Below are 26,847 nucleotides of genomic sequence, written 5' to 3' on the forward strand. Positions count from 1 at the left end.
TAGTACTTCACACAGTCCTCTATTGTCCAAGTTATCTTCTCTACCAGACCCTTTTGTTTGGTAAGTTTATGAAGCAAAGAAGCATGCCCTTTCTCCCCCTGATTTTTTTCCATTCCAGGGCAGACTAAAAAATTTCATCCAAGCAAGATTAAAAAAAAAAAAAAAAGACACCAGCCAAAACTGTGGCTTAAGAGTTGCTCTAAAAGAAATGCTCTCAGCAGAGAGAAAGTGGCTTTGGATGCTAGCATTAAGACACAACCTATCCCACAACATTCCCCTCCCCAGCATGCGCCTCATGTCTCTAGACCTGTGGTCCCCAACCCCCGGCCCATGGCCTGGTACCCGGCCGTGGGCTTGGCAGGACCACAGCGTGGAGACAGATCTTCCGCCACCTCCCGCACGCACTCCCCTCTACACACAGTCTGCCCACCCTCACACATGCATGTGAGCATGCCCTGCCTCCCGCAAGCACACCCCACTCACCCATGTGCTAGTGTGCACGCCCCCCAATCTGCAAGCGTCCCCCACAAGCGTGGGGGTGCTCCCCATGCACAGATCCCACCCCCAACTAGTCCACGATTTGGAAAAGGTTGGGGACCACTGCTCTAGACTATAGATAGCTCTCCCTGTTTCAGAAAGGACTTCCAAGCAAAGCTGAAGCAACCACAGAAATTTCAGAAAAACGAGAAAGGCAGGGTGTGGTGAAAAAAATCTCAAGTTCTGGGCACTTATTTGGAAAAGTAGCTCTGCCCTGCCCCATGTTATTCTACGAAGGTAAATCTCAAGTGACTTCCTATGCCTTGAATTGACAAGATACAGAAATTTTGTATTACCTTTGAATCACCTTCTTGAAGTGTCAAACTAAAAACTTTAAAAAAAGTTTAACGTTTGGTAATCCTAGGCATATGAGTCTGAAGATACAAAATGTTGCAGCCAGACTGCTGACTAGGGCTGGTTATAGGGAGCATGTAATTCCCATTAGAGCAGCTTCACTGGCCATTGTTACATTTCTAAACCCAATTCAAAGTGCTGGTAATAATCTATAAAGCACTACCCAATTTCAGGGGCTAGGCCATCTGGTGGACTGTGTGAGTCCTTAGATACATATTAGAGATGGGGGTACAGTGATGCCCCGCATGACGATGATAATCCATTCCATAGAAATCGCTGTTTAGTGAAATCATTGTCATGCGAAATCCGTTTCACCATTGGAATGCATTGAAACCTGTTTAATGCGTTCCAATGGGGAAAATACATTGTTGTCCTGTGAAGATCACCCATAGGGAAACCATTTTGTGAGCGCCGATCAAATGGCTGTTAAAATGGCTGTCCTGTGAAGCATGGGTCCCAAAATACAGGGAAGCTATTTTGCCGATTAGCTGTAAAAATTGTCGTCTTGTGAACAAACGGTCCGCAAAGCACGGACCAAATCATCATCCAGCAAAAATCCCCCATAGGAATGACTGTTTCGCGAATCGCTATAACAATCACAAAACCTCATCATCATGTGGATTCACCATTTTACGAGATCGTCGTCTAGCGAGGTACCACTGTATTTGTATACAAATATCCAGAGTCCGGTCCCTGGGGTGGACTATCCATTCACACATCCATCGCCACCACCAGCACTGCTCATTGTTCTCTTCCCAATCGTCTAGCCACTCCTGGCAGATAGAGGAAGGATGAGTCTCCCTGCAAGGCTGCTGAATGGCTAGCCAAGTGGCACTCTGGAGTGACTGAAAGAAAGCGAGGGGCTACCACCACTGGATGCGTGAGTGGATGGAGTTAACTCCAGCTGTGTGGGGATATTCGAATATGAATACCCCCATCTCTAATACATATCCATCCTCGGGGCTTAAAATCTTCTGGCGGGGGGGGGGAATCATCCTCAGTCCCATCACCTTGATGTGGATCCAACTGCGGATCTGCCTAGTGGCTGCTTCCAGATAGTAGAATGCCTAGCCCCATGAGGCTGGCTAGGTTGGCTTCCTCTCACATAGCTAGATGTGCCACACTTGCTGCCAATATATCGGTTCTAATGTGTTTTTAAATATTTTCAGATTTTTAATCTGTTTGTAGATGGTGATTATAATATTCCCATACTTGATAATTTTTTAAATTCTTCATGCATGTTGTATCTTTTGTTTTAATGATCTGTGAGCTACCTTGAGTCCCTTAATTTGCAGAAAGCTGGCGTAAGGTAAAGCGAGTAGGTAGTAAACCAAACAGTTCAGTGCTACTGTTTCAAACTATGGATGTTTATACACACATATTTTAGACTCATCTACATCTTGAAACATACTAATGTGCAACCACATGTGCATCTGTGAAGCTGAGTGTTTCCAAGCTCAGTTTACAATTTGAAGGAAAAAGGCAACATATCGGTCAGATCTGTTTATTCCCAGGTACAATGACTTACTTTGTGTTACCTATCCTGTCAATACATACAAGGAAACACTTTCTCTAAATTACTTTTCAACTGCCACTATATAAACAGCAATTGTTTATAACAGAAAGTTTTGTTTATCAATAAAGTGTAATCATAAAATTTCAAAATATATATTGTCTAATGCATGTTGATACCATTCAAAATTACATTTCAGAACAGGGTTGTTAATGGAAAACTAGTTAAAAATCTATTATTCCTAGTGATGCAAGGTGTGGATTGAAAAGTATTAACATTGGAAGAGAATCATCAGGTTGACACACTGTCTATGGGATTACACACTAAGAGAGAACCAATTCTGTTCCATCAAAAGAGATCAGTAAAAACTATTCTACATGAAATTCCTTTTTGCTAACTTTTACTTTTTTCGTAGAGCTTAAGTCTTCCGTTATTGAAACAAAACTTTCACCTACACTCGTCTCTTTGTTCATCTTTATGACAAAAGAACCGTAGAAGAACTTCCCAGTAGGTCAGAGGTTTCACCTTAAAAATGATTTGCCAGCAGTGCAATGTGGTTGAGGAAATCGCCTATGAAATGTATTCTCTCATCTTTTTGTCAGCCTGCTTCAGGGCGATCCAAGTATTCAACATGTTTGAACGCAGCTTGGCCCAGATCAAGTGATTACTGAGCCCAAAAATCTGAGCAGCAAACTGTGCAGCACCTTCAGGGGACAGAATTGTAGGACAGCCAAGACCTGTTGCAAGAAGGGAAAAAATTGAGAATTCTACAAATCTCAACAATATATTAAAGAGAAGCACCACTGGTTCCACAGGAAAAATGCAGAGATCCTTACTCTGAAGAATCCTACAATGTTAAGACAGTGGAGAATACAAACGAAAAGCAAGAGAGGACTGCAGGCTATCATAGTTGCTTAACTCTAACTGTTAACTATAACTAACTTTAAAGAAGTTAATTGAATCCTCGCAAATGAGAGTTTGAACATACTCAATGTGCAACCACTAGAGGCCATTGTAAGACTGTACCAAGTTTTCCTGGTGTCCTACTAAAACATACTGTACTCTATTCTAGTCCTATGTATTTTAGTTAATATTCTTGATTCAGATGTACTGTGCACCTAGAACCTAGAGTGATGCAGAATGGAGATATTTAAAGATTCAGCTATAAACGTTTGTAATCTGAAGTATCTGGGGTAGATGGCTAAACCAGGAAGTGAGATTTCAGCCACTACATCAGGCTGCTCTTTTCTGAACTCATTCCTCCATGTCATAAGCTACAAACTACACAGAATTACACAGGTATATTTATTTTATCAACAGTCTGAGAAATCTGAGAACAGAGCACATTCATTATTACTATATGTACACACTATACACCCTGCAGTGCAGACTTTCCCTCATATGACTGAACAGACTTGAACTGTCAAACTCTTTGACAGGATATTGCTTAGCTTATTGTCAAAATTCAGTGTCAGTGGTCCATTCAAATAATTTAGTGTTATATATTTTTAAAAGATTAACTGAGCATTTCTAACCAAAACCCACACAAGGAGAGCACCATATATTAAGTTACTGGTTAATCATGAAGCAGAATGTAACACATCAGAAAATGGCATCTGAGGTAGATACAGAGTACTTGGTAAGAGACATTCTCCTGTATGCCATCCTCTGCATGTTAAGTTGCTCTAAGCCCTGCTGAAATTGAAAAATTAAGAGCAGAGTATGCATTATGATTTAAACGGAAGTGAACAGTTAATCCTGATTAAATGGTGAACATTTTCACCATGAAGTGCATGTTGTCTCTTTGAAAATGAGTGTTTTGTTCCAAAGTCCTCAAGGACAAGAAAAACTTACCACTGGGCAACCTCAGAGATGACCAAATATCCTGAGAACCCCAATCTGCTGAGAGTGGAGGACAGTTGACCACAGGATATGCAGTGTTTCCAGACATAACGGGTCCCAACCCATTGCTTCTCCCGGCCACTGCTACGAACACTGTAGGAATGCCATCACCTGATAACACATACCCACATGTATAATGTCAAATACCACACACACCTCTCTAAGAAAAGCCAGTTAGTTTTGTCTGATTTTCACATTCATTGTACTGATCTAGTATGTTAAAAATATGTGCAGCCAGAAGGAGCTGCCCTTGTAAGCACCGCTCTGGTGAAACCGGACTAAGTGTGAGACAACAAGTTTATTTACCTTCATATTCAGCTTTGATCCTTAGTGTCTCATCTGGTCCTTTGTGAGCAGATGTCACTCTTAATTCACAAGGAATACCAAAGTCACAACAGGCCTTTTTGATCTTCTCACAGTGACCAAGATCTGAAGTAGAGCCCATGAGCACAACCACTCTTTCTTGGCTCTTTGGTTTTAGCAACAGCTAGCAAAAAGGAAAAAAGTTAAAAAGTAATTTAAAAGTACTTGAAACAGTGAAGGAAGATAATTAGCTATTTGATGTAGTTTGGTAACAGATACCTCCACTCTTTCAGCCACCCATTCAAAGTTTCTCTTCACCATCTGCAGTGCTTCAGCGGTCACTTCTTTGAGATCACGGTAAGACTAGAAAAACAAGTAGAAAGCAAACACTGGAGACACATACCTCAATGCTCCAAAATTCTCACCTGTACTAATATTTAGAAATTCAGTATGTGAGAGCAACAATAACAGAGCTTGAGAATTATTCATGAAGTCAGCAATTCTAGTCTTAAAGTCGGCCCTATCATTCAGAAGCTAGGGTTTTAGGCTACAGAAGACTTCTGTGATAGCAAAGTAAAATCTACGGTGGTTAGAAGAATCATGTGATGCTTATTCAGCCCATAAGGATGTCAGTGCAAACTGGCCTCAGCATCAAAAACAGTACGGCTAGTAGAGACTAAAGGCTGAGAAACAAGACAAAAGCAACATGTTTTACAATTGGTTTTTATCATATTTCTTACCATGGGACAACAAACAGACCATCATGCTGTTATTTGTGCTTAAAAAATTCCGTCAGTACACAGTAAATACCTTAATTAAAATATACAATTAGATTTGGTAGTAACTGGACACTGGCACAAGCTTTGTTATTTTGGCTGTTTACCAGCATAAATGTAGGTTACAGTTAAATAATGAATATAGATTAAAGTGCAGTCTATCAGCTTTAATTTGAGGGTGTTCACATCCAAATTGGAGGAAGGCTTCAGGAATTAGAGCTGGTTAATATGTAGACCCCTCTTTCTCAAGGGACCAAAAGTAATTGGATATCTGACTCAAAAGCTGTTTCATGGACAGGTATGGGTTTTTCCTTTGTTATTTCATCATCAGTTAAGCAGGAAAAAGGTCTGGAGTTGATTCCAGGTGTGGCATTCACATTTGGAAGCTGTTGCTGTGAACCCATAACATGCATTCAAAGGAACTCTCAATCCAAATGAAACAGGCCATCCATAGGCTGGAAAAAAAACCATTGGAGAAGAGACAGCAGGAAGATTAAGAGTGGCCAGATCAACAATTTGGTACATTCTGAGAAAAACAGAATGCACTGGTGAGCTCTGCAACATGAAAAGGCCTGGAGAACTTATGAAGAAAGGTTGGAATGGCTCATGATCTGAAGAATACGACATCATCTGTAAAACATGATGAAGGTAGTGTGATGGCATGGGCATTCATGGCTTCCAATGGCACTAAGTCACTAGTGTTTATTGATAGTGTGACAGAAGCAGCTGGATGAATTCTGAAGTGTATAGGAATATATTGTGTGCTCAGATTCAGCCAAATTCAGTGAAGCTCACTGGACAGTGCTTCACTTTACTGATGGACAATGACCCAAAATATACTGAGAAAGCAACCTAGGATATATTTTTAAGTCAAAGAAGTGGAGTATTCTGCAACAGCAGAGTCAATCACTTGATCTCAGCTTGATCGAGGATGGCTTTCACTTGCTGAAGACAAAACAGAAAGACCCACAAATAAACAACAACTAAAGATAGCTGCAGTAAAGGCTTGGCAAAGCATAACAAAGGAGGAAACCCAGAGTTTGGTGATGTCAATGCATACCAGACTTCAAGCAGGCATTGCCTGCAAAGGATTCTCAACAAAGTTTTAAAAATGAACCTTTTATTTATGATTGTTAATTTGTCCAATTACATTTGAGCCCCTGAAATAAGGGGGATGTGTATGAAAATGATTTCAATTCCTAAATGCTTCATATTTTTTTTCAAACCCTTGAATTAAAAATGAAAGTCTGCACTTCAATTACATGTCGTTTGTTTCATTTCAAATCCATTGTGGTGGCATTCAGAGCCAGAGTATGAAAAAAATATCAGTGTCCAATTATTTCTGAACCTAACTGTATGTACACTCCAACAGGTCTGTCACTGCTATCAACTATATTTCAGTCTGAAGAATCAAGCTCCTCATATATCATGATTCATATACAAAAAGTGTCATTTTTTCATGGAAATATAAGGTTCTATCTTTGGATAGATTCATGATCTCTGTATTAAAAAGCACATTGAAATGGATGAAACATAACAAATGTAGGATAACTCTTACGTTGTCTTCCATATTTAGGAAGTAAATATATTAGTTGTATTCCTAAATTTTTAAGTTTTCAACCCACAGAAGAAAAGTTTGGCCACAGTAGACTGATTTTATTAAAATAAAGTTCTGCATAGATTTTAAGTTATCAGTGAAGTGACTGTACTACACAAGACTGGGAAGGACATGCAGAACATATCAAAGAAGCATGTACAATAACACCCAAATTTGGAATTGATAAAATGAATATTCCAGGGAAAAGCATGAAATCAGCTAACCTTTTCTGTGAAAACCTTGGTGCAACCTCCTAGTTTTCATGCCCTACTAAGTTAAGCCTGTGCATTAAAGCCAAAAATAAAATACAACTGGTCGAAGTTTATAGACAGCCACTCATTCAGGCAAATAAACATAATTTTCAGGCAATGAAATCAGTTGTTCTTATTCTGAGAAAAAAGCTTCACAGGGCTCATTCTCCTCTCCAATTCAGGCCCTATGAAGTTCAGGGATGGGGAAAATTCCCTTCAAAGTCAGAATACTCCAGGCTGTGAAGTTGCATGGAGAGGGGTCATACAATGCAGTTGTGGCGGAGAAAAAAGATAGGTGCCCAAGAGAGTAGAGGTCCATTTTGGCACTCACTCACATGAAAAACTGCTATTAAATTTATACTGAGCTTAGCACAGATAAAAACCTGCAGACAAAGCAATTACCTGTTTATCCTTCTGTTGTTTTCTGTCTCCAGATGGCCATAATCTCCAAGAGTCATTATCAATGACATCCGCAAGAACAATCTCTTTTGTAGCTACATTAACACCAAACTCAACCTAAAATACCACAAAACAGAAACACTAATTGAAAACAAATTTATTATTCCTTTCAAAAATGAAAACTGGTGTTAGAAGATGTTTTTCTACCTTCAAGTCCACTAACGTGCAATTCTGGGGTTGCCATGCTTTTTCAAGTATTTCAAAGATAGCTCGAGTAGACTGGGCCATAATATCAACTTCAGTCCGCCCAATTTCAAGGCCAGCAAAACAGAACTTGACTTCAATGAGTTGTTCTTCTGACCACTGTGGATCATTAGCGGCATCATCCTGGAACAGCAGGAGCAAGAATCATTTATACTGAATAACGGTAAGGCACATAGTTCTAAACCAAGAGGATATGAGCTTTAAAAAAATGCAAATACATCATTTCTTAGTTAACATGACACCTACTCTATTAGCAATGGTGGACCTAAAAATTAAAAGGAAGCTTTTAACAACAGAGCACACAAACCAGGTTTTTCCTCCTTTAGAAAGAAGTTCTACTGAACTGAAGTCTCGCAGGCTTTCACAGCCAGGATCCGATGGTGGTTGTAGGTTTTTCAAGGCTGTTTGGTTGTGTTCTGGAGGTTTTCCTTCGTATCAACCATTCTACTGAACTGGCAGAATTTCCCTTGTGCTCTAGGCTCCCTATATAATCCTTCAACACCATCCTTTGCTACTTTCCTCTGCCTGATTAGCTTTTGGAACTCCACATAAGAACAAACTCAGATTTGGCTTATGTACCGCCCCATTATTGCACGTCTTCCCCTGAAGTAAAAATCTTTGTTTATTGCATTTATACCCCGCCCATCTAGTCAAATGACTACTCTGGGTGGCTTCCAACACATATAATAATAATAATATAAAATATAACAACATTTAAATATCAATAATAGAGTTATTCAAGATGGAAAGAAATAGGGGAAATAAATAAATGAATGAATGAATAAATATCTGAGGGGAAGGCCTGCCTTAATATCCAAGTTTTCAATTGGTTTTTAAAGATGCCCAGCAAAGGGGCCGCATGGATCTCTGGAGGAAGATTATTCCAGAGGCGAGGAGCTACTGCCGAGAAGGCCCGTTTTCTTGGTTTTTCCCTCTGGACCTCCCTTGGCGTCAGGCTCCTCAGCCTCACCTCCTGACTTGATCAGGTGATACGGGTAGATTTTGGTGGGTGTAGGCATTCCGCCAAGTATCGAGGCCCTAAACTGTTTAGGGCTTTATATGTGTGCATTAAAACTTTGAAGTCAACACGGAACCAAATGGGCAGCCAATGCAAAGCGGCCAGAGTGGGAGAGATATGATGATATTTTCTCACTCCACTAAGGAGTCTGGTCGCCGCATTCTGCACCACTTGGAGTTTCCGCATTAACCTCAAAGGTAGCCCCACACAGAGCGCATTACAGTGGTCTAATCTTGAGATTACAAGAGCATGTACCAAGGTAGTGAGCGCCCCAACATCAAGATAGGGACGCAGCTCGGCTAGCCACCAAAAATGAAAAAAGGCATTGTGGACCACTGACGCCACTTGAGTTTCCATGGTGAGCTCCGGGTCCAGATGTATCCCCAAGCTGCAAAACTCACTCTTTATGGTAAGAGTCACCCCCCCCAAAGGAAAGTTTCCCAGACCACTGATGGTGGGGCCACCCTCCCTCAGGACCTCCGTCTTGACCGGGTTCAGCCTCAGCCCAGCTTTCTGCATCCACTGCAGTACAGACTCCAAGCAGCGCTGAAGGGACAGAATGGCATCCACTGCAGTTGGTGAAAAGGAGATTTAGAGCTGAGTGTCATCAGCATACTGATGGCACGATGCTCCACACCCCCTGATAACCCTGCCCAGCGGCCTCATTCAACATTATTGGGGAAATAATTGAACCCTACAGAACCCCACAACTGAGGCTCCACAGGGCTGATACCCTCTCCCCAAGCTGTACTCTCCGAGGACGGTCCCAGAGGAAGGACTGGAGCCAAGCAAATGCCAGGCCACCAATTCCTAACTCTGAGAGCCTCCTTAGGAGGATACCGTGGTCGACGGTATCAAAGGCCACCGAGATATCGAGGAGGACCAACAGAGATGTTTTACCCGTCAGCCTCCCTCAGTAGGTCATCATACAGGGTGAGACTCCACGGGGCCGAAATACTCTCCCCAAGCTGCACTCTCTGGGGGCGGTCCTCCAAGAAGGAACGGAACCAGGCCAGAGCCAAGCCACCGATACCCAACTCAGAGAGCCTCACCAGGAGGATACCGTGGTCGACGGTATCGAAGGCTGCCGAGATGTCGAGGAGGACCAACAAAGATATTTTACCCCTGTCGGCCTCCCTCAACAAGTCATCGTACAGGGCGACCAATGCCGTTTCTGTACCATGTCGCGGCCTGAAACCCGACTGGAATGGATCCAGGGCATTTGTTTCATCCAAATGAGCCTGAAGCTGATCAGCCACCACCCTCTCCACCACTTTGCTGATGAAAGAAACATTAGTGACGGGCCTATAGTTGCCAATTTCATTCGTCGCCAAACTAGATTTCTTCCTTATGGGCCTAATGATTGTCTCCTTGAGGGCAGGAGGTACCCTGCCCTCAAGGAAAGACCCATTAATTATTGCTATGGCCCATTCAGTTGTTATAGGCCTGGCTACTTTGATTAGCCAGGCCGGGCAAGGGTCAAGGGATGAGGTGGTGGACCAACAGCGATCAAGCACTTTTTCCACAATATCTGGCGTCACAGGCTGAAAGAAATCAAGTCACTGGCCAAGGCAGAGTGCTGGACATCTCTGCTCGACTCACTGTATTCAAAAAAGGAGAGAGCTCCCGGCGGATGGCCTCCACTTTAGATTTTAAAAATGTTGCGAATTGGTCCAGTGGGATACTAGGGGGAGGTCCATCACCTAGACCAATTCCAGATATATCGTGCACTATACGGAAAAGCTCCCCCTGCTGGTTTGAAGATTTGTTTATCCGGTCAGCGAGATGTACTCGGCTAGCAGCCTTTATCTTGGCCAGGTAAAGGTTAGTCGCAACCCTGGCAGCTATCCAATTATAATCCGTTGGGTTCTTTCTCCACTTGCGCTCTAGCCTTCTCCTAAATTACTTCATCGCTCGTAGGTCCTGATTAAACCAGGACGCTTTGTGCTGGAGAGGGCAATCGTGTCTACAGCCCTGGTGACATCTCTACCAATCTGGATAAGGAACAGACAAGTAAATCTCTCCCCCTTTTAGACTTTTTAAAACCTAGCCTCCAAACCTGCAATTTTCATTTTCTTCCCACTTTCTTTGAAACTGAAGCTATATACCACAGAGCCCTAATTAAACAATTCCCATTAATTATGCTTTGCTCCCTTAAATTTGAATTAGAAAACTAGTTTGTGAACAAGCTGATTTAGGCCAAGTGCAAATTTTGCTAAAAAGCAAAACTGTGTAACAAATTTTAAAAGCCTGTTTAATAATGACTTATATTTCAATTCTGACTATATTATATTGAGAGCACTGATGTGCTTGGTTCTTCTCTTAAATTCTTCTCTGTGCCCAAGTTTCTTGTTAAATTCACTATTCCAAAAAGAGAAACTTAGAATTATTAAAAATTCATTTTTACTGAAAATTAAAGATAAGTGTTCCAAAAGGAAGAATAGTATTAATAGATGATTTATGCCAAAGGCTATTACATAACAATGTCATACAACTCTGTATTGCTTACCTTGTAAAACATTTCAATTTTAGGTGGGTAAAATCTATAGCCTTCTTCGACACCTGGGTTTCTTTTCAGGAATGAACCTGTAGCAATTCTTCTACAAACCCACTCAATTGGAATCATTTCACAGTGAGCAGCTACAAACGCTGTGTCACTATGTTTTCTCACAAAAGCAGTTTTGATTCCTGGGAGGAAAATAATTTAGTCTCATGACCGAAACACACTTCAGAATTAAGAGTTGTGAACAAAACATATACTCTGTATATTTCTATCTATCATAGAAAACAGATCAGATCGGAAATGGGATAAGTTACTTTCCAGCTAACTCTAAGAATAATCATAGAACTGTAGTCCCCCAAAAAGAAACTCTTCCCATCTTCTCAGCTGGTCATGGCAATTTGTACAAAAACAATTCATGAAACGAAATGGATACAAAAAAGAGCTTTTAAGACAAACGGTACAATGTTAAAAGTTTAGGAAGTAGTTTTCAGGAGAAACACAATGCAGCGAGAATTAAACCTCCTCCTGTGTGAGGGTCCCAATTCAGATTATGCGTCCTCTCAGTTGTTGCAAGTTCCAAGCATGGGACTCAGACATAGCTTCAATGCAACGTGTAATGAGATCCTTACAATATGAATTCCTTTGATTTTTACATATGAACCCATTCTGGGAATGTAAATAGCTGTTTGCAATAAGAACCGCCTCCAAATGATCAGGCAGGGAAGTTTGGTAAATTGGAGGAGAGTTGTAAAATTAAGAATCTAATATAACTACAATTAGGAATGTAAATCTACAGAAACTATGCCTAAACATTTTAAAAATTTATTTTCCTGTAAATATTGGAAGTATTATCTCATTTATGCTGTTTTTCCTCATCTGTCATTAGAGCACAATAAATTTCAAAGCTAACTAGATCTTACTGTGCAAGCCCAAGCATATTAACTCATATGTATGTTCTGCAGTGCTCACTGCAGCTTTCATCTGGGTAAACATGCGCAGTATTATGCTCTATGCCTTCCATGCAGGTTTATACAAAGCACTTTGGCAACCACTATGATACTTTGTGTCCAAATGTGTCAACTACTATTAAATAACCAAACAGCAGAAAGATATTCAGCAGCTTCAAGAAGAAACAGAAGCTCAAGAGCTAGTGTAATATAGTGACTAGAATTCTTGACTTAAGACTAGAAAGAGGTGGCTTCAAATCTCACTCGGCAATGAAGCTGATGAGAATATCAACCAAACAGCCATCAGTCAAACTATATTACCTCACAGGGTTGTTGCAAGGATAAAACTGAAGGAAGGGGTTCTGAGGAAGTTAAAAACTAGGGATGTTACATTGCAACTTTTGCCCCAGAGGGACACCAGTATAATGTGTGAGTGCAGAGCTACACTGAGAATTATGTAGCACCAATATGAAATGTATCTGTGAAGATTCTCAGTCATCCAGGTGAGTTTATCTAGAAGTTGAGTCATGGCAACTGGACTTCTTTCCTATTAGGTTGAAAGGTTTCTCTGCTCATCCAAGTAGCTTTTTCAGACTGAAGAAACTACTTGGATGAGTAGTGAAACGTTACATATTTCTACATGACTGTTTTGTCATTTGAGTTACCAATGACATGGTATCTTCTGGAGTCCTAGAGGACAACGAGTATTTTTTATTAAAAAAACACTTAACTGAAATAGATGCAAAGCTAAAAGAAATTCAAAAGTGAGTGTAGTGTATTGCAGAAGAATGACAAACTAAGAACTCAAGAAACCAGGGCTCAAATCCCCACTCAGCCATGGAAACCCATGAGGAGGGGGGTTTGCACTGGGACAATCATTTCTTAAACATCAATATTTCATGGAGAACACTGTTAAGGTTCCTGCAAGTTGGATGGTATGGGACGTGGTGGCGCTGTGGGTTAAACTGCAGAAGCCTGAACTCGTCCCAGCTCCTGCAAACCTAACAGTTCGAAAGCATGTAAAAGTGGCAGTAGATAAATACTGTAGGTACCACCACGGTGGGAAGGTAATGGTGTTCCATGTCTAGTTGCGCTGGCCACATGACCACGAAAAGTGTCTATGGACAAACGGTGAAAGAAAATGTTCACCAGCCAATTTAGAACAGCTCATTGGGATTCCTTTTAGAGCAGGAGAGAGGGCTCCAATTAAGTTAATTTTTAAACTACAAAGTATACTCAAGACCAAGTTTTCATCACAAAGCTTTTATACAAAGTTAGTTTGGGAAGCTCATCCTGATAAAGTGATGTAATTTTGATCAGGAGTGCTACATTCCAAATGATTTATATCCCACAGAGCATATTGTTTGACTTATCCTTTTAGCATGCGAAGCTAGAGATTATAACACTAAAGACCAGTCTTAGTTCAGGCATGTAATAAAAAGAAGACTCTGTCCACTTTCATTCATGTACTTAACACATGAGGGTTTGTTGCTTGTCTTATTCCCAATTCACACCACAACTTCCACCACTTACCAGCTTCCTGAAGCAACTGAAACACACAGCTTGTAGTAGTATTTGAGATTGCAGCCTTCCCTTCCATGATATCTTTTCTAGCTGCATTTCCAGCGGTTATCTGGTCTTTTGATTGAAGCAGAACACATCCAGGGAGATTTGGCAATTCATAAACCTCTTTTGTTTTTCCCTCGTTTATCTTTTTGCCAAGTTTAAGTTCTGGAGAAAGATGGGGAAAAACTTACATTGTTTTGCAATCTGCTTTGACACGTGCAACGCATTCACATGTCTACTATGTAGATTCAGAATAAAGGATTAAACTTAAATCATTGCAGTGAAATTCTGCACATGCCTACTTAGAAGTAAACACCCCCCCTTTTTTTTGATCATTCTTAGATGAGTGTCTCCAGGATTGCAGTTACCATCTCTTTACTGTCTGCAGTGTGATTATTTTTTAACATTTTAAAACAGATGAAAACTGGCTGTCTCAGTTCAATTAATTTTCTAGCACACATTTCAGGCCTGTGCATTTAGAGTGGCCTTTTTTTTTTTTGTTACAAGGCATGACTGTAAGAGGCTCCTAACAGTTGGCTTTACGCTCAGCAGATCTTATTTACATTTTCAGTGTAACCCGCTGTGGACAGCACAATGGGTGAGCAAATCTTAAGAGGAGTCTGTGACTGAGGATTTCAGTTGAGAAAAAAAGCAAGAAAGGCAGGAACTGCTATTCCCCCCTGAAGAATGATAAGGTCTTTATCACTTAAATTTAAGACTTTTAAGGCTGCATACTTGGAACTTATGTTCTGGTTCTTCTACCTCTGACAATAAATCTAGCTGGGACTTTTGCTTCAAAGAGAAATTTGCATTCTTCCTTGTGTCTTCAAGCAACTCTTGCTGTGGTGCTTGAGAAAAGAACTCAGGCTATATAAATTGTAGCATCCAGTTTTGGGCTGTGTTTATATGACTGTTGTTGCTTTGCTTTATAGATATTTATATATAAAAACAGTTCTGTAAAGTTTATATTTGCAGTACTCTTTTATTACAGACACACAGCCCCATATAAGCAAAGAGTGTTACAAGTCCATTGAGTTTCAGTCATACAAAAGACTGCCTTTGAAAACAGTTTGCAAATAACAGTTGATTTACAAGACAAATAGGTTTTCTCAAATCAAAATGAGTGCTATGGATTGCCCAGCTACACTTTGCCAACCATGCTCGCTCCCATCTTATCAAGGCTGAATCCAGACACTACAATTTCAGTTGGGAGGCCTCACATGTATGCTCAAATAAAATGGATGCTCTGCTTCCAGGGACACTGAAAAAGTCCAAAGACCAACAATATGCATACCCCAGAGAAAGCATGCAAAATACATATAGATTACCATGTTTCCAAATCATATTCGCATGACACATCACTGCATCTTATGAATATTTGCACTTTTCTCAGTGAGCTCCCCAAACACATATGAAATTATAACAGACATTGCAGTGCTCTTTTTTGTTTCTTTACCAGACGTTTTGTATGAAAATTGTGTGGCTGGGCCTGCCTCTTACCCAGTTATTTAACACAATCGGGGAGGGGGGGATCTGAAGTGAAAACTGAAGGTTCATTACATAAAAGGCAGCTCTGCAGAAAAAAAATACCAGCCCTTCCCCCATCTAAACACTGCATCGAGTAGAATAAGACAGTAAAGCCCTTTGACCATTAAGACCGATTGCTCTTTTATGCTTGGGCAAACCTTTACCTGGAGAGATTGGTCGGTTCCCACCCCCACAAAAATCTAGCCCAGTATAATAGAGATGAAGAAATACTATGGGACGGCTCCTGCTGAGGCGAAAGAATCTTCTGCCCGAAAGAACATTTAAAAAGCAGGAGGGGAGCGTTCAAATCGAGCGATCCCTCCACTTTTAAGAGGCACATCACTTTCTGTCCCCGCAGGGCTCTATAATCTACTTGTGCTACAGTGAGCAAACCCCTCCTAAGGTCAGAAAGAAGGAGAATTTCCTTCAGGGCAGGAGCCCCCCTTCCCTCGGGGCTAACCTCTGGCAGCCACTCACCTGAACGTATAGGAGCCATGGCAGCGAAGGGAGCGACGGCGGCCGGGGGCGCCTAGAAGCACAAAAAAGAAAGGGGAAACACGTGAAAAAGGAGAGAGCGGCAAGCAGAGTTTGCAAGACCGAGCTGCACGAGGGCGGAGGCCGAGAGAGCGCACACACACCCCTACACACACACGGGCGCGCGCGCTCCTCTCGAGGTTCCGGAGCAGCCCAGGAGTCGCGTAAGAAGCGCGGGGCGGCGGAAGGGGCCGGCGGAGAGGAGGAGCGGCGCCCACCAATGGCTACAGCGCGGGCAGGGGCTGCGCCTCCTAAACTCTCCCCCCTCCCACCAGTGCATTTTTCTACCAACTTCTTCCCTTTGCTCCCACCCCCCACCCCAGGCCAGTGAGGAAAAAAAGGCTGAACAAACTCTTTGCTCCCGTCCCTCCCATCTGAGGGTGGGTTTCGCCGTCACGGGTCTCCGCGCCCTCAGGAAAGCAGCTCCCCCAGGAGCGAAAGGAAGGCTTTAACCTCCCCGCATGGTCGAGGATTGCCGCTCTCCTCCCTCATAGGGCTCGCTGCGAACCGCCTCCCTCTCTCCCGCCACTTTTCCAGCCCCGTCTCCCGCAAAGCTCACCCTCCCTCCCACCTACCCACCCCCACCCCAGACCCTTTTGCAGTTCTCTAGCAACTGCCCACCACTCGCCGGCCCTTTGTCTGCAATGCAACCCCCCCCCCCCAAAAAAAAACTCTGCGACCCTCCCGGGGAAACTTTCAGCTGGTTTTCTCTCGGAATGTGCCTAAAGGGGAAAGGTTTCGAGCAACTCGAGCAGGGGAGGGATGAGGGGACGGAACTGTCTTGCTTTTAAGGAAGGGATCTAAAGCATCCCCCGAAAAGGGGCGCGTTCTTTTCCTCCTCCAAGCTCTGTAGAGGGGGAAAAGGGAGCCCCCAAGAAATGCAACTGAGGGGAGGAGAGAGAGCACTCCCCGTTTGTGAGAAAGTTGAACCAGGCAGCCCCCCCCCTCTGCCTGTATGTAAATAAGGGACGCGAGGGGTGGGGCAGGGGAAGGAGTCGCACCGCGGCCGCCGGCGCTTCAGGGGCCGCCACCTCCTCCTTCTCCTCCTCTTTACTCCCCCACAAACACCCAGGCGGCGGCGGGAGCAACAACAGTAGTCGCGGCAGCAACAGCAACAAACACGTGTTTGGTTTTGGGGCGCCATGGAATTCGAGGAGCTCGGGATCGGGGAAGAATGCGGCGTGTTCGGCTGCATTGCCTCCGGCGTGTGGCCCTCGGAGCTCGACGTGCCCCATGTGATCACGCTGGGTCTGGTGGGGCTGCAGCACAGGTAAAGTTGAGGGGGGAGGCGGGCAGGGGAGAGTTGGCGTGGGAGGCCTTCTTCCAGGTTGTTAAAAGAGTTCCGTGTGCTACTGCTGCTTCCAGAGATCCCCCTCCCCGGGTACAATTCAGGTCCTTATTTGGAAAGAGGTTCTCTCCGAACTGTGTGGGATTCAGTTCCTAATGCATGTTCATGGGATGGGGCTACAAAGGGACGCGGGGGTGGGTGGGTGGAGGAATGTTGTTCCACTCGCCTCTTAAGCGTATTCAGTGGTCCGGACTTCATTTGTGAGCCCACTGAAATTTTCTCTCGAAAAAGTGAATATAGGCTTGCAAGCTAAGATCCTCACATTCTGTTGCTGTGGAGATACAGTATCTGGAATGTCGCAGGTAAGTGTCCAGTGCAGGTGCAAGCAGAAGATTCTGCTACTTGTCAAAGTTTCTATGCTCATCTTTGACTGAGCAGCACTGACATCAAATTCGGTCAGCATCCCAGATCTTATGACTGTCATATTCTGCTATATTATACCCTTAATCATTGCAGCCAACCAGCGATCATATTATTTAGCCAAGGGTTTGGAGTCATTTTAGTTCCCTGCTTGGCCAGCGTGTCTTTATTATATTCTTGGGCAGAATCCGTTTTGGTGGTCTCTTGCTCATGGTGTTTTTATCTTTGCAAGTGCAGGTGGGAAGGCCTGAAGATAAATGTGTGGGAGTGATTTGTTAAATACACACAGAGATTCCACTGCTAATTGTGGCCTCTCCTTGCATGTATACACATGGTAAAACTGAAGTTGGGCAAAGTTACTGGTTACACTACAACTCTCCAAATGCCGGAGACAAGATGGGAGTTGTAGTTGGATGAGGTAATTTTGCCTACTTCCAGAAGGCACATACATCATCTGCATGTGTAATACAGGTTTTGCCCCTAAATGTCCCTTTACCCTTGCAGGTAAAATTTTATATGTGAAAGGCGTTGAGTGCCCATCCACCATGAAGCAGAATTACGTCTGTCATTATCTTTGTTTTAGCACTACATATCAGGAGTTTATTGTACAAGGTCAAGAAGCCACCTCTTGCCTCAAAAAAGGGCTTCACTCCTGTGTTGATTGCAGTGCCTTCTCTCACTCTAAAGGGAAACAGCAAAACTAGATGTAAGCATGACCTCATCCTGCACATGCCTATCATATGTGCAATAAAACTCAGGATATGTATTCTGTTTCTATGCAGCTGGTCCTCAACTGTGGGTCCCCACATGTTCTTTCACTGAAATTAACCTTTTACCACTAGCTATGCTGGCCAGGATTTATGGGAGTTGTATTCCAAGAACATCTGAGGACTCAACGTTGGGAACCACTGCTCTACTGGTCTAAATCACCTTTTTCCAGACTACATCCTCCATTGTCCACACAGCAGATTGGCTGGGGATGGTAAAAGTACAGTCTAGCACAATGGTTCCCAACCATGGGTCCCCAAATGTTCTTGGACTAAAACTTCCAGAAACCTTCACCACTAGCTGTGCTGGTGAGAATTTCTGGAATCTGTATTCCAAGAATATTTGAGGACCCAAGATTGGGAACCACTGTTTTAGCACATCTGGAGAGTTAAGGAAGGCTGGCCTACATTGTCTCTATTTTGCCTTCAAATGTTTTGCATGTTAGCAGTTGCACATGAATGGGGTTTATATTTGGAGTCACGTTGCCTATAAATTCCTTGCTGGTGAGAGGGATCCACTTTGTTGTTGGTGGGCTATCAAGATTATGGTGGGAGAAAGAATTGCAATGTAGTGATGACACCCTTGCACCAAAGAGTACTGTATCTGCTTAAGGATGTACTTGCTTTTTGCTGACTATCATCCCTCAAAGGATATAAACACTGAAACATCTCAATCTTATTCACATTTACAGGAGTGCAATCCCTATAAAGCATAATGGGACTACTTTCTATGTAAAAACGCATAGGAGTGTGCTTCAGTCTCTTAACATTTACTTTCTCTTCAAAGGCTCACTTTAATCCTGTCTAGCCAGAGTTGAACCCAAAATCCCCAAAAGAAAGTTTTCTCACATATCTCAGTGGTGAAAATATAACAACACAATGCATAGTTGATTATTAACTTTACCCCCAAATCTACAGCCTGAGGTTAATTGCATCATCTTAGTGACAGACCTGTCCCTTTGGGCAGCTTGCACTATTCTACCAGCTTGATCCTTTCCCTTGTAGTTTTCTCAGTTAATCTGCCAATTCTTCTCTCTTTGCATCTTTGCTTTTGATTTACTGCAGAGAAAATATCAACTTGACAAATTCCAACATAGTATAGACCAAGAGTAAAGTCTGTTCACATTTAACGCTGTTATTCTCTTTAATTCAGTGGGAACTCTGGCTATATTAATAATAACTGTGTGCTATCAGGGTTCCTTGGGTACAGAATACTTAGTGGTGGTTTCCCATTCCTGTCTTATGTTGGCGTTCTGGGACTGTGCAGCTTGCCCACGGCTGCACAGACTCTCTCTTCTCCCAGGAGGCACAGTGGGGAATTGAACTGCCAACCTCTGTCTCTTCAGCCAGATACTTATCTCACTGAGGTAGCCAGCTACTTCAGATATATTGACATACAATTCCCAGAAGCCCCCTCAGGCATGGGCAAAGATGAGGATTGTGAGGTGTAGTCCAAAATATCAAGAGAGCAAAAGGTCTCTCCCATTACAATTTAGCAGTGTGTGCAAAAGGATGAGTCAGCAGTCTTCTCTGCTCACCCCCTTTTTTCTCTTCCTTTAATACATTTTACTTATCTGTTAAAATAATTTGTATTCTATCTTTCTCCCAAACAAGGGACCCGAGGCATCCCACAAGCTATTAAAACAATCTAACTAAAACCACAGGAATGTTCAACACAAAAAAGCAATTTGTTAAAACTCTTTTAAAAACCCCTAAAAGACATTAATACACACATTAATAGCAGCACACAGGATCAAAAATTGCCCGAGAAATCAAACACTTTTCTAAAAATAGCCACCTGTTGCCAGATGGAGAAAGGGGGGGGGGCAAGCTAGGGAGGTCATTCTAGAACCTGGGAGCAGCCACAAAGGGAGGGAACCCTCCCTCCCGTTCCCACCAGATGTGCCTCTGAAGGTGGTTGGACTGAGAGATGCCCCCTCCCCCCAAAAAAGACCTTAACAGCTGAGAAGGCTTATATAGCGGGATGCAGTTTTTCAAATAGTCTGTATAGGTCTTTACAGGTCATAGCTAGCACTTTGAATAGGACCCAGAAATTGATAGGCTGCCAATGAAGCTGGAACAGGGGAGTTATCTGTTCCCTGTAACTAGCCCCAGTCATCAGTTGGCTGTAGCATTTTAAACCAGCTGATATTTCTGAACCGTCTTCAAAGGCAGCCCATGTAGAGCACATTGCACTAAGCAGAATGTAACTAAGGCATATGTCACCATAGCCAAATCAGGCATCTCCAGGAATGCACACAGCTGGAGCACCAGCTGGAGCTGTGCAAATGCACTATTGGCCACTGCAGAGACTTGAACATCTAGGCTCAGGGATGAGTCCAAGAGTCCATCCAAGCTCCAAGCCTAAATTGTTAGGGGGAATCTAATCCCATCCAGTACAGACTGAATCTCTGTTCCCTGATGTACCTTTTGACTACCAGGAACACCTTTGTCTTATCTGAATTAAGTTTCATTCTGTTTGCTCTCATTCATGACAGATTGGCATAGAATAGGAACAGCTTCCTCGGAGTTAGGCAGAAAGAAGATATAGAGTTGGATATAATCTGCATACTGGTGACACTGAACTCCAAAACTCCAGACTTCTTCCAGCAGTTTCATATATGTGTTAAATATGTAAGGGATAGACAGGCCAATAAGAGTTCTCCAGCATCCAAGTCTCATCCCAGAGACACAGCCCAGAAGAATACTGTGCATAATTGATGGTATCAGAAGCCATTGAGAAGGGCCAGCAGAACCAACAGAGACATACTTCCCCTGTCCAGTTAGTGAGTGGATCATCCACCGAGATGACCAAAGCTGTCTCTGCTCCATATCCAGCCTTGAAGCCAGACTGAAATGGATCTAAAGAATCCATTTAATCCAGAAATCACAGTTGAGAAGCCACCACATGCTCTTGATGCCTTGCCCCAAAAGACAGAATATTGGAGACTGGCTGATAATTGTCTAAGACAGAGAGGTCTAAGGAGAGCTTTTTCAGGCCATTTATACAATTGCCTCCTTTAAACATGCTGGCAGCCTGTCTCCTGCAAGGAAGGGTTTAACACCCTTGTTACCCATTCACCCTGTCTCCCTCTGATAGCTTGAATAAACCAGGAAGGGCAAGGGTCCAGCAAACATGTGGTGGCTTTCACCCCTCCAAAGAACCTGTCCATACCCTCAGGCTTCACAGACTGAAAAGTATCAATTGTAATGGAACAAGCAGGAGCCAAATTTACATCCAAAGGACCTGCATCAACTACAGCATCCAAGTCAGAGTGAATCTTATTTACTTTATCTGTAAAATGCTGTGCAAACTTTTCACAGCAGGCTGTTGGTATAGCTCCCTCTGTTTCTGTTGTTAACCCAACTGCAGTTGGTCATGAGGTCTGACTTAAGCAAACTGGTTTTTTTTTGTTATCTATTCTAGAAAACGGAAAATCCAAAATGCAGTTAATTGTCTCAGCTTGTTTCCCTGACATAGTTAACACTGACCCAAGTTCTTGGTGTGGACACGACAGCTTTGTTTGAACAGTATTTCCATTGCCGCTGGGCGCTGTTTATCTTGCTTCTTCTCTCAAGGCAGAGTTTCCTCTTATAGTAGAACTGGGGAATGTGGGCTTAATACCAGTTAGAAAAACCAGGAGAACAGCTAGGCTGTAATCTAGCAAGAGAGCTCAACAAGTAAACAAAGATTATATTGGATGAAGGCACATGATATTGTGTATAAGGACAGTGCAAAATATCCTGAATAAATGATGCGTTTTTAATTTCCTATGGTGGATACATATAACGTGTTTGTGCAAATCAAGAAATAGTGTTTTAGAATACCGAATGGCTATGAAAGGCAGCATTATTTTTTTAAAATAACATTTTGTTTAAGGATTTGTTGAAATCTTTTCCCACTGCAACAAACAAGGCTTCCAGTCTTTCACTTAACTTGATTGTACCCTGAAATTTGGGTATGTTTGCATAGTTACATAAAATCAGTATTTTTTTGCCTGCATAGTTTATAGACTTTTCCATGTAAAGATATATCTTGATAATACCTTTAAATAGATCCTGGTATGAATGTTATGGAGACATTTAAATACTGGCTGAAATCCAGTAATACACAACTAGAGTAGGTCCATTGAATCATCAGGGACTTGATGAGTCAACTTTTCTATACGTTTCACTGATTCAATAAGTCTACTCTAGTTGTGGCATACTACTGGATTTCAGCCACTGTTACAAAAAGTCCTTTCCTGCACCTAGTCACAAGTGCTTAAATGCATTTATTTCAGTGGGCTAAATTCTGCTCCAAGCAACATTCCCTCTAAGCTGTGTGGACATGCAGCGCTGCTTTAGGGTTGTGCAGCCAAGCTGGTGTTGCTGTCCATTTGCTTCTGGTTGCAGCTGGAATCCTGCATGCCAGTGGGGGCAGGGCTCCCACCAGTGCTCCAGAAAATTAGAGGGAATGTTGGCTCCAAGGAAGGAAAGCCTCACTAGCTTAGATGAAGTTTATGTCATGCTAACTATACATAAGATTACAGACTCAGTCTGTAATCTTAAGATTCTTTACTAGAAAAGAATCTTCACTAAATTATTTTGGAGTCCTTGCTTAAAAATTACATTCAGATTTTTCTACTACTGCCTTTTATAAAAGAGTTCCCTGATTTGAACCTTTATGTATGTGTGTGCATTCATGCAAGATTAAATTAGAAGATCATGAGATTGCTTTTAAAAAACTTTACTTCCAACAGTATCATTTGGAAGGGTGGGGGTGGTGCAGCTTTGCTCTGCTGTAGTAAAAACAACCGATTATGTGGCACCTTAATGACCAACACACAGTATCATGTTTTCATGCAGTACATATTAGTATTTGCCAAAAGTGGCCTGTTTCATTCTGTAGAGGATACTCTTTATGCAAATTGGGTCAGTCTTTATACAAAAAAAAAGTGGACACAGATCGGACATTGTGTGTTCTGTGCTATCACAAGTTGGAACTCACTCATAGCAACCCTAATTGAGATTTCAAGGTGAGATATTTAAGGAGTGGTTTTGCTAGTTCCAATCCTCCAGGGAGTTTCCATGGCAATGTGAGGATTCAAACTCTAGTCTCTAGAGTTCTGGTCTGTTAATCTACCCACTGCACCACACTGGGTACTAATCTGACACTAGGAATGATAATATTCAGAAACCAATGGGGAAGCACTTCAGTTCCCCAAGGCCCTCTGGCTGTTACCTTATGGTAAGCATTCTTTCACAAATATTGAAGACAGATTCCAAGAGAAACAACTGAACAGAATATCATCAAGAGGTTCAGTTCTTGCCTTCTGTGACTTGAATAGTGACGGAAATTAAAACCTTTTGGCTGGTCCCAATTAGAGTAGACCCGTTGAATCAATGGAATTTGCATAAAGGTTGACTCATCATGGCATCTGGTTCACTGGGTCTACTCTAGTCAGGACTAGTGATTGGATTTAGACTGAAGACTTTTTAAAAACCACACTATTGTGTTAAATCAGCTCATTGCAAGAATGTGTTATACCACCCAACTGTTTGTTAATGACTTCTCTTAAGATAATAATCACAGCACATTTTGCATTTCAGTTCCCTCTGACCATACTGATTACAAAAAATGACCAAATACAAAGTAATATGTGTAATCTGTTAGCCAAGGCAACACTCTTGTATCTCTGATATAGTGGGATGTAGCCCACAAAAGCTTATACCAAATAAAGGGAGTTAGTCTTTAAGTTGTGGTAAGAGTCTTTGTTTTGTTTTTTTAACTTTCAGTATGATACCATTTAATATCAGGATAACAATATTATCTCCAGTATAGAGTTTTGCTTTGTTTTAAAAAGGTTTTCTTTTAGACCCTTCTTCATTTTTAGAATACAGTTGTGCTGCTTGCTAACTACAGTCTGAATTAAGCATCTGGATGAGTGAGTCCTAGGAAATAGGCGGAACGTAATGGCATTCACTCTTGCTACCTTTTCTATCAAAAGCAGTGATATTTCTTGCTTCAACCCCATGCCTAAACATATTATAAATGTCAGTATGACTTGCTATGCAAGTCTTATCTTTTTCAGTAAGTCTTACACTAGCTCATACGTAGCTTTGGGAAATTGTCTAAATGTAGAGCAAATTTGATTATCTTTCCTGTGTACTGAAGACTTGGTTTTATTTAATAGCGTTATGGTTTTACATACCAGCTAAAATACGCATATTTCAAACATTGCAACACATTGACTTTTGTACATGTTGGCAAGAAACCTGAGTCTGAAAAGGCTGCTGTATTTTTCTCTATGTTTGTATACAGCTGCTTAAAAGAATCTTCAGAAGTAGCTGTTAATTTGTGACCTAATGTATATTGTTGATTACTTTGTCACACTGTGCAGAAATCTGTCCTGACACATTAAATATAAAATCTGACATGGATTTGGTAGGATTTACCCAAACCACAGATTTACCACTGTCCGTTGCTGTTATAAGATGCGTCGCTGGAACAAATGCCTTTTTCGTGGCAGTTTGTTGCAGTACACAATATTATCTGGAAGTATTTTGAGAACTTAAACGTACAGGCCTAAATCCATTGGTAGCCCCAACAAGAGTAGATTCAATTTAATCCATTACCAAAGGCTGAGTTAACACTTGTGTAAATGCCATTGATTCAACACATATACTTTACTTGGGATTAACAATTGGGTTCAGGTCATGCCATTTTAACAGCAAAATGCCTTTTGTACACTTCAATATTTTTAGGTCTTTGCACAGCACAGTACGTTAGAATTCTAAAGTATGGTGTCATACAGTATTGTGAATTTCTATGCTACTCGGTTGCTTTCACTGAAAGTGGGAGCAGCTCAACAAACTGTGGACCTTCCATCCATGAAGTTTGTTTAGCTTCTCCTACTTGCAAGAGGAATCAAGTGGGAGTGATCAAGAAGCATCCTTACTCGTGATAAGCCAGACTAATTTAGAATTCGGGTTTCCTGTGCTGTGTAAACAGAAAGTTGAGCCATTTTGTATTTTGTCAACATACCATAGGAAACTTTCTTGATGTATTTCCTGACTTTTTATGTCTTAACATTGAACATGCATCCAAATCAGAGGTCTTTCAAGCTTTTCCTGGGAAGTTAGTTTGTAACATAAAGTTACCTGACCCTGTGCATATGGAAGTAAGCTGTACTTGGTTCAGAAAGGCTTGTCCCCAAGGACTTGTGTATAGTATTTCAGTTGTGTACCAGAGTACTTCTGACATATAAAACAATCAGACATGATATCACAGGCCTCTCACTGAATTGCCAGCCGGGATGTTTTCATACAGAAGTCTGGGAGTGGTTCACTTCCCCCACTGTGTCTTGTTATGGTAACGGGGGCCAGACTCCATGATCCATTGGATCCATTGCAGCTCAGTAGTTCTAAGATGATGGTGGTGATTATCTCATTCAAGACTCTGTCCTTTTTACACAAACAGTTATGTGTGTAATCTTTGAAGACAAAGGACACTGAATGTTCCCCACTCCTTTTCTCATCTTTCTTCAGCTGATAGCTCAAATTCTTTCCAGGGAGGCAGAAACTAAGAAAAAGTACCTAGAACAATGGGTTGAGATAAACTAAAAGGCAGATTAAATGTTGGCCAGGATGGGCAGAGAATGTGTTGGCCTTGGAATTCTGGAAATTGTAGTTCAGAAAATAATGTTTCCATTCTCTGAGTAGAGACATTTCTATTTTTTTTAAGGCAGAATTATTTCTGAGAAAAAACAAATATCCTTCAGGAGTTGTTGTGGGTTCTCATAGACTAAATTGGAATACTTAATAAGACTCATGTTTCTCAGTACATGTGTTTGAAAATGCATTGGTAACACACACGTACTTTGCTGGTATCTCTTTGCTGTTTGTTAGTATGTGCAATATTGTTTGCTCAAAAACAGAAGCATCTGCAGTCTGATCTGATACACGTCTGAACACAGGAAAGTCTCACTGAGTCTACTGGGACTTAGTTCCAACTAAGTATATACAGGATTGTAGTTGTAAGGAACTAAAATCCTATTATTGGAGCCACATGTATTTGAGGGCATAGTTTATAATTGTCATCTTCCTTGTTTAAAAGTAGTATGCTTCAAGAACTAACATACAGACTAAATTTTACAAAGTTATGTAGAAGTGTTGCTATCAAAGGAAAAGAATAATACTGTCAGCAAAATTAAGAGAGAATTGGATAAATACATCTATTACAAAACTGGGGGGTGGCAAACAAGGAAAGAAGATTGGCTCTTATTATTAACATTTTGCTTCTGGCACTTGATCCATGTTAATCAATAAAGGAAAAACGTCAAGTGAGACCTTGACCCAAGCATTTGGAACAACCTGTATTTTGGAACAACCTTTGGAGT

General features: G+C 41.8%; 2 protein-coding genes across 15 annotated transcripts in view; one reads left to right on the forward strand and one right to left on the reverse strand.

Moving 5' to 3' along the window:
* Positions 1–2,379: 2,379 nt before the first annotated feature.
* The window catches only part of PAICS (phosphoribosylaminoimidazole carboxylase and phosphoribosylaminoimidazolesuccinocarboxamide synthase), an 84,250-nt gene continuing 59,782 nt past the window's right edge, over positions 2,380–26,847 (reverse strand). For 12 of the 13 annotated variants that reach the window (XM_078394656.1, XM_078394657.1, XM_078394655.1 and 9 more), the window contains 9 exons: positions 15,935–15,986; positions 13,898–14,095; positions 11,424–11,602; positions 7,840–8,019; positions 7,636–7,749; positions 4,889–4,972; positions 4,613–4,793; positions 4,259–4,417; positions 2,380–3,141 (listed from right to left, as the gene is read on the reverse strand). In XM_078394656.1, the coding sequence (XP_078250782.1) occupies positions 2,975–3,141; positions 4,259–4,417; positions 4,613–4,793; positions 4,889–4,972; positions 7,636–7,749; positions 7,840–8,019; positions 11,424–11,602; positions 13,898–14,095; positions 15,935–15,986 (1,314 nt within the window). In that variant the 3' untranslated portion in view covers positions 2,380–2,974. Of the gene's footprint in view, positions 3,142–4,258; positions 4,418–4,612; positions 4,794–4,888; positions 4,973–7,635; positions 7,750–7,839; positions 8,020–11,423; positions 11,603–13,897; positions 14,096–15,934; positions 15,987–16,343; positions 16,362–26,847 lie in introns of those variants that run through there. The other variant, XM_020789647.3, reaches the window with a different exon arrangement.
* The window catches only part of PPAT (phosphoribosyl pyrophosphate amidotransferase), a 62,753-nt gene continuing 52,901 nt past the window's right edge, over positions 16,996–26,847 (forward strand). The window contains exon 1 of one of the 2 annotated variants that reach the window (XM_020789648.3): positions 16,996–17,261. In XM_020789648.3, coding sequence (XP_020645307.3) covers positions 17,134–17,261 — 128 coding nt within the window. In that variant the 5' untranslated portion in view covers positions 16,996–17,133. Of the gene's footprint in view, positions 17,262–17,516; positions 17,642–26,847 lie in introns of those variants that run through there. The other variant, XM_020789649.3, reaches the window with a different exon arrangement.

The sequence above is a fragment of the Pogona vitticeps genome, chromosome 5 (assembly GCF_051106095.1).
Source record: "Pogona vitticeps strain Pit_001003342236 chromosome 5, PviZW2.1, whole genome shotgun sequence".
NCBI classification, from domain to species: Eukaryota; Metazoa; Chordata; class Lepidosauria; order Squamata; family Agamidae; genus Pogona; species Pogona vitticeps.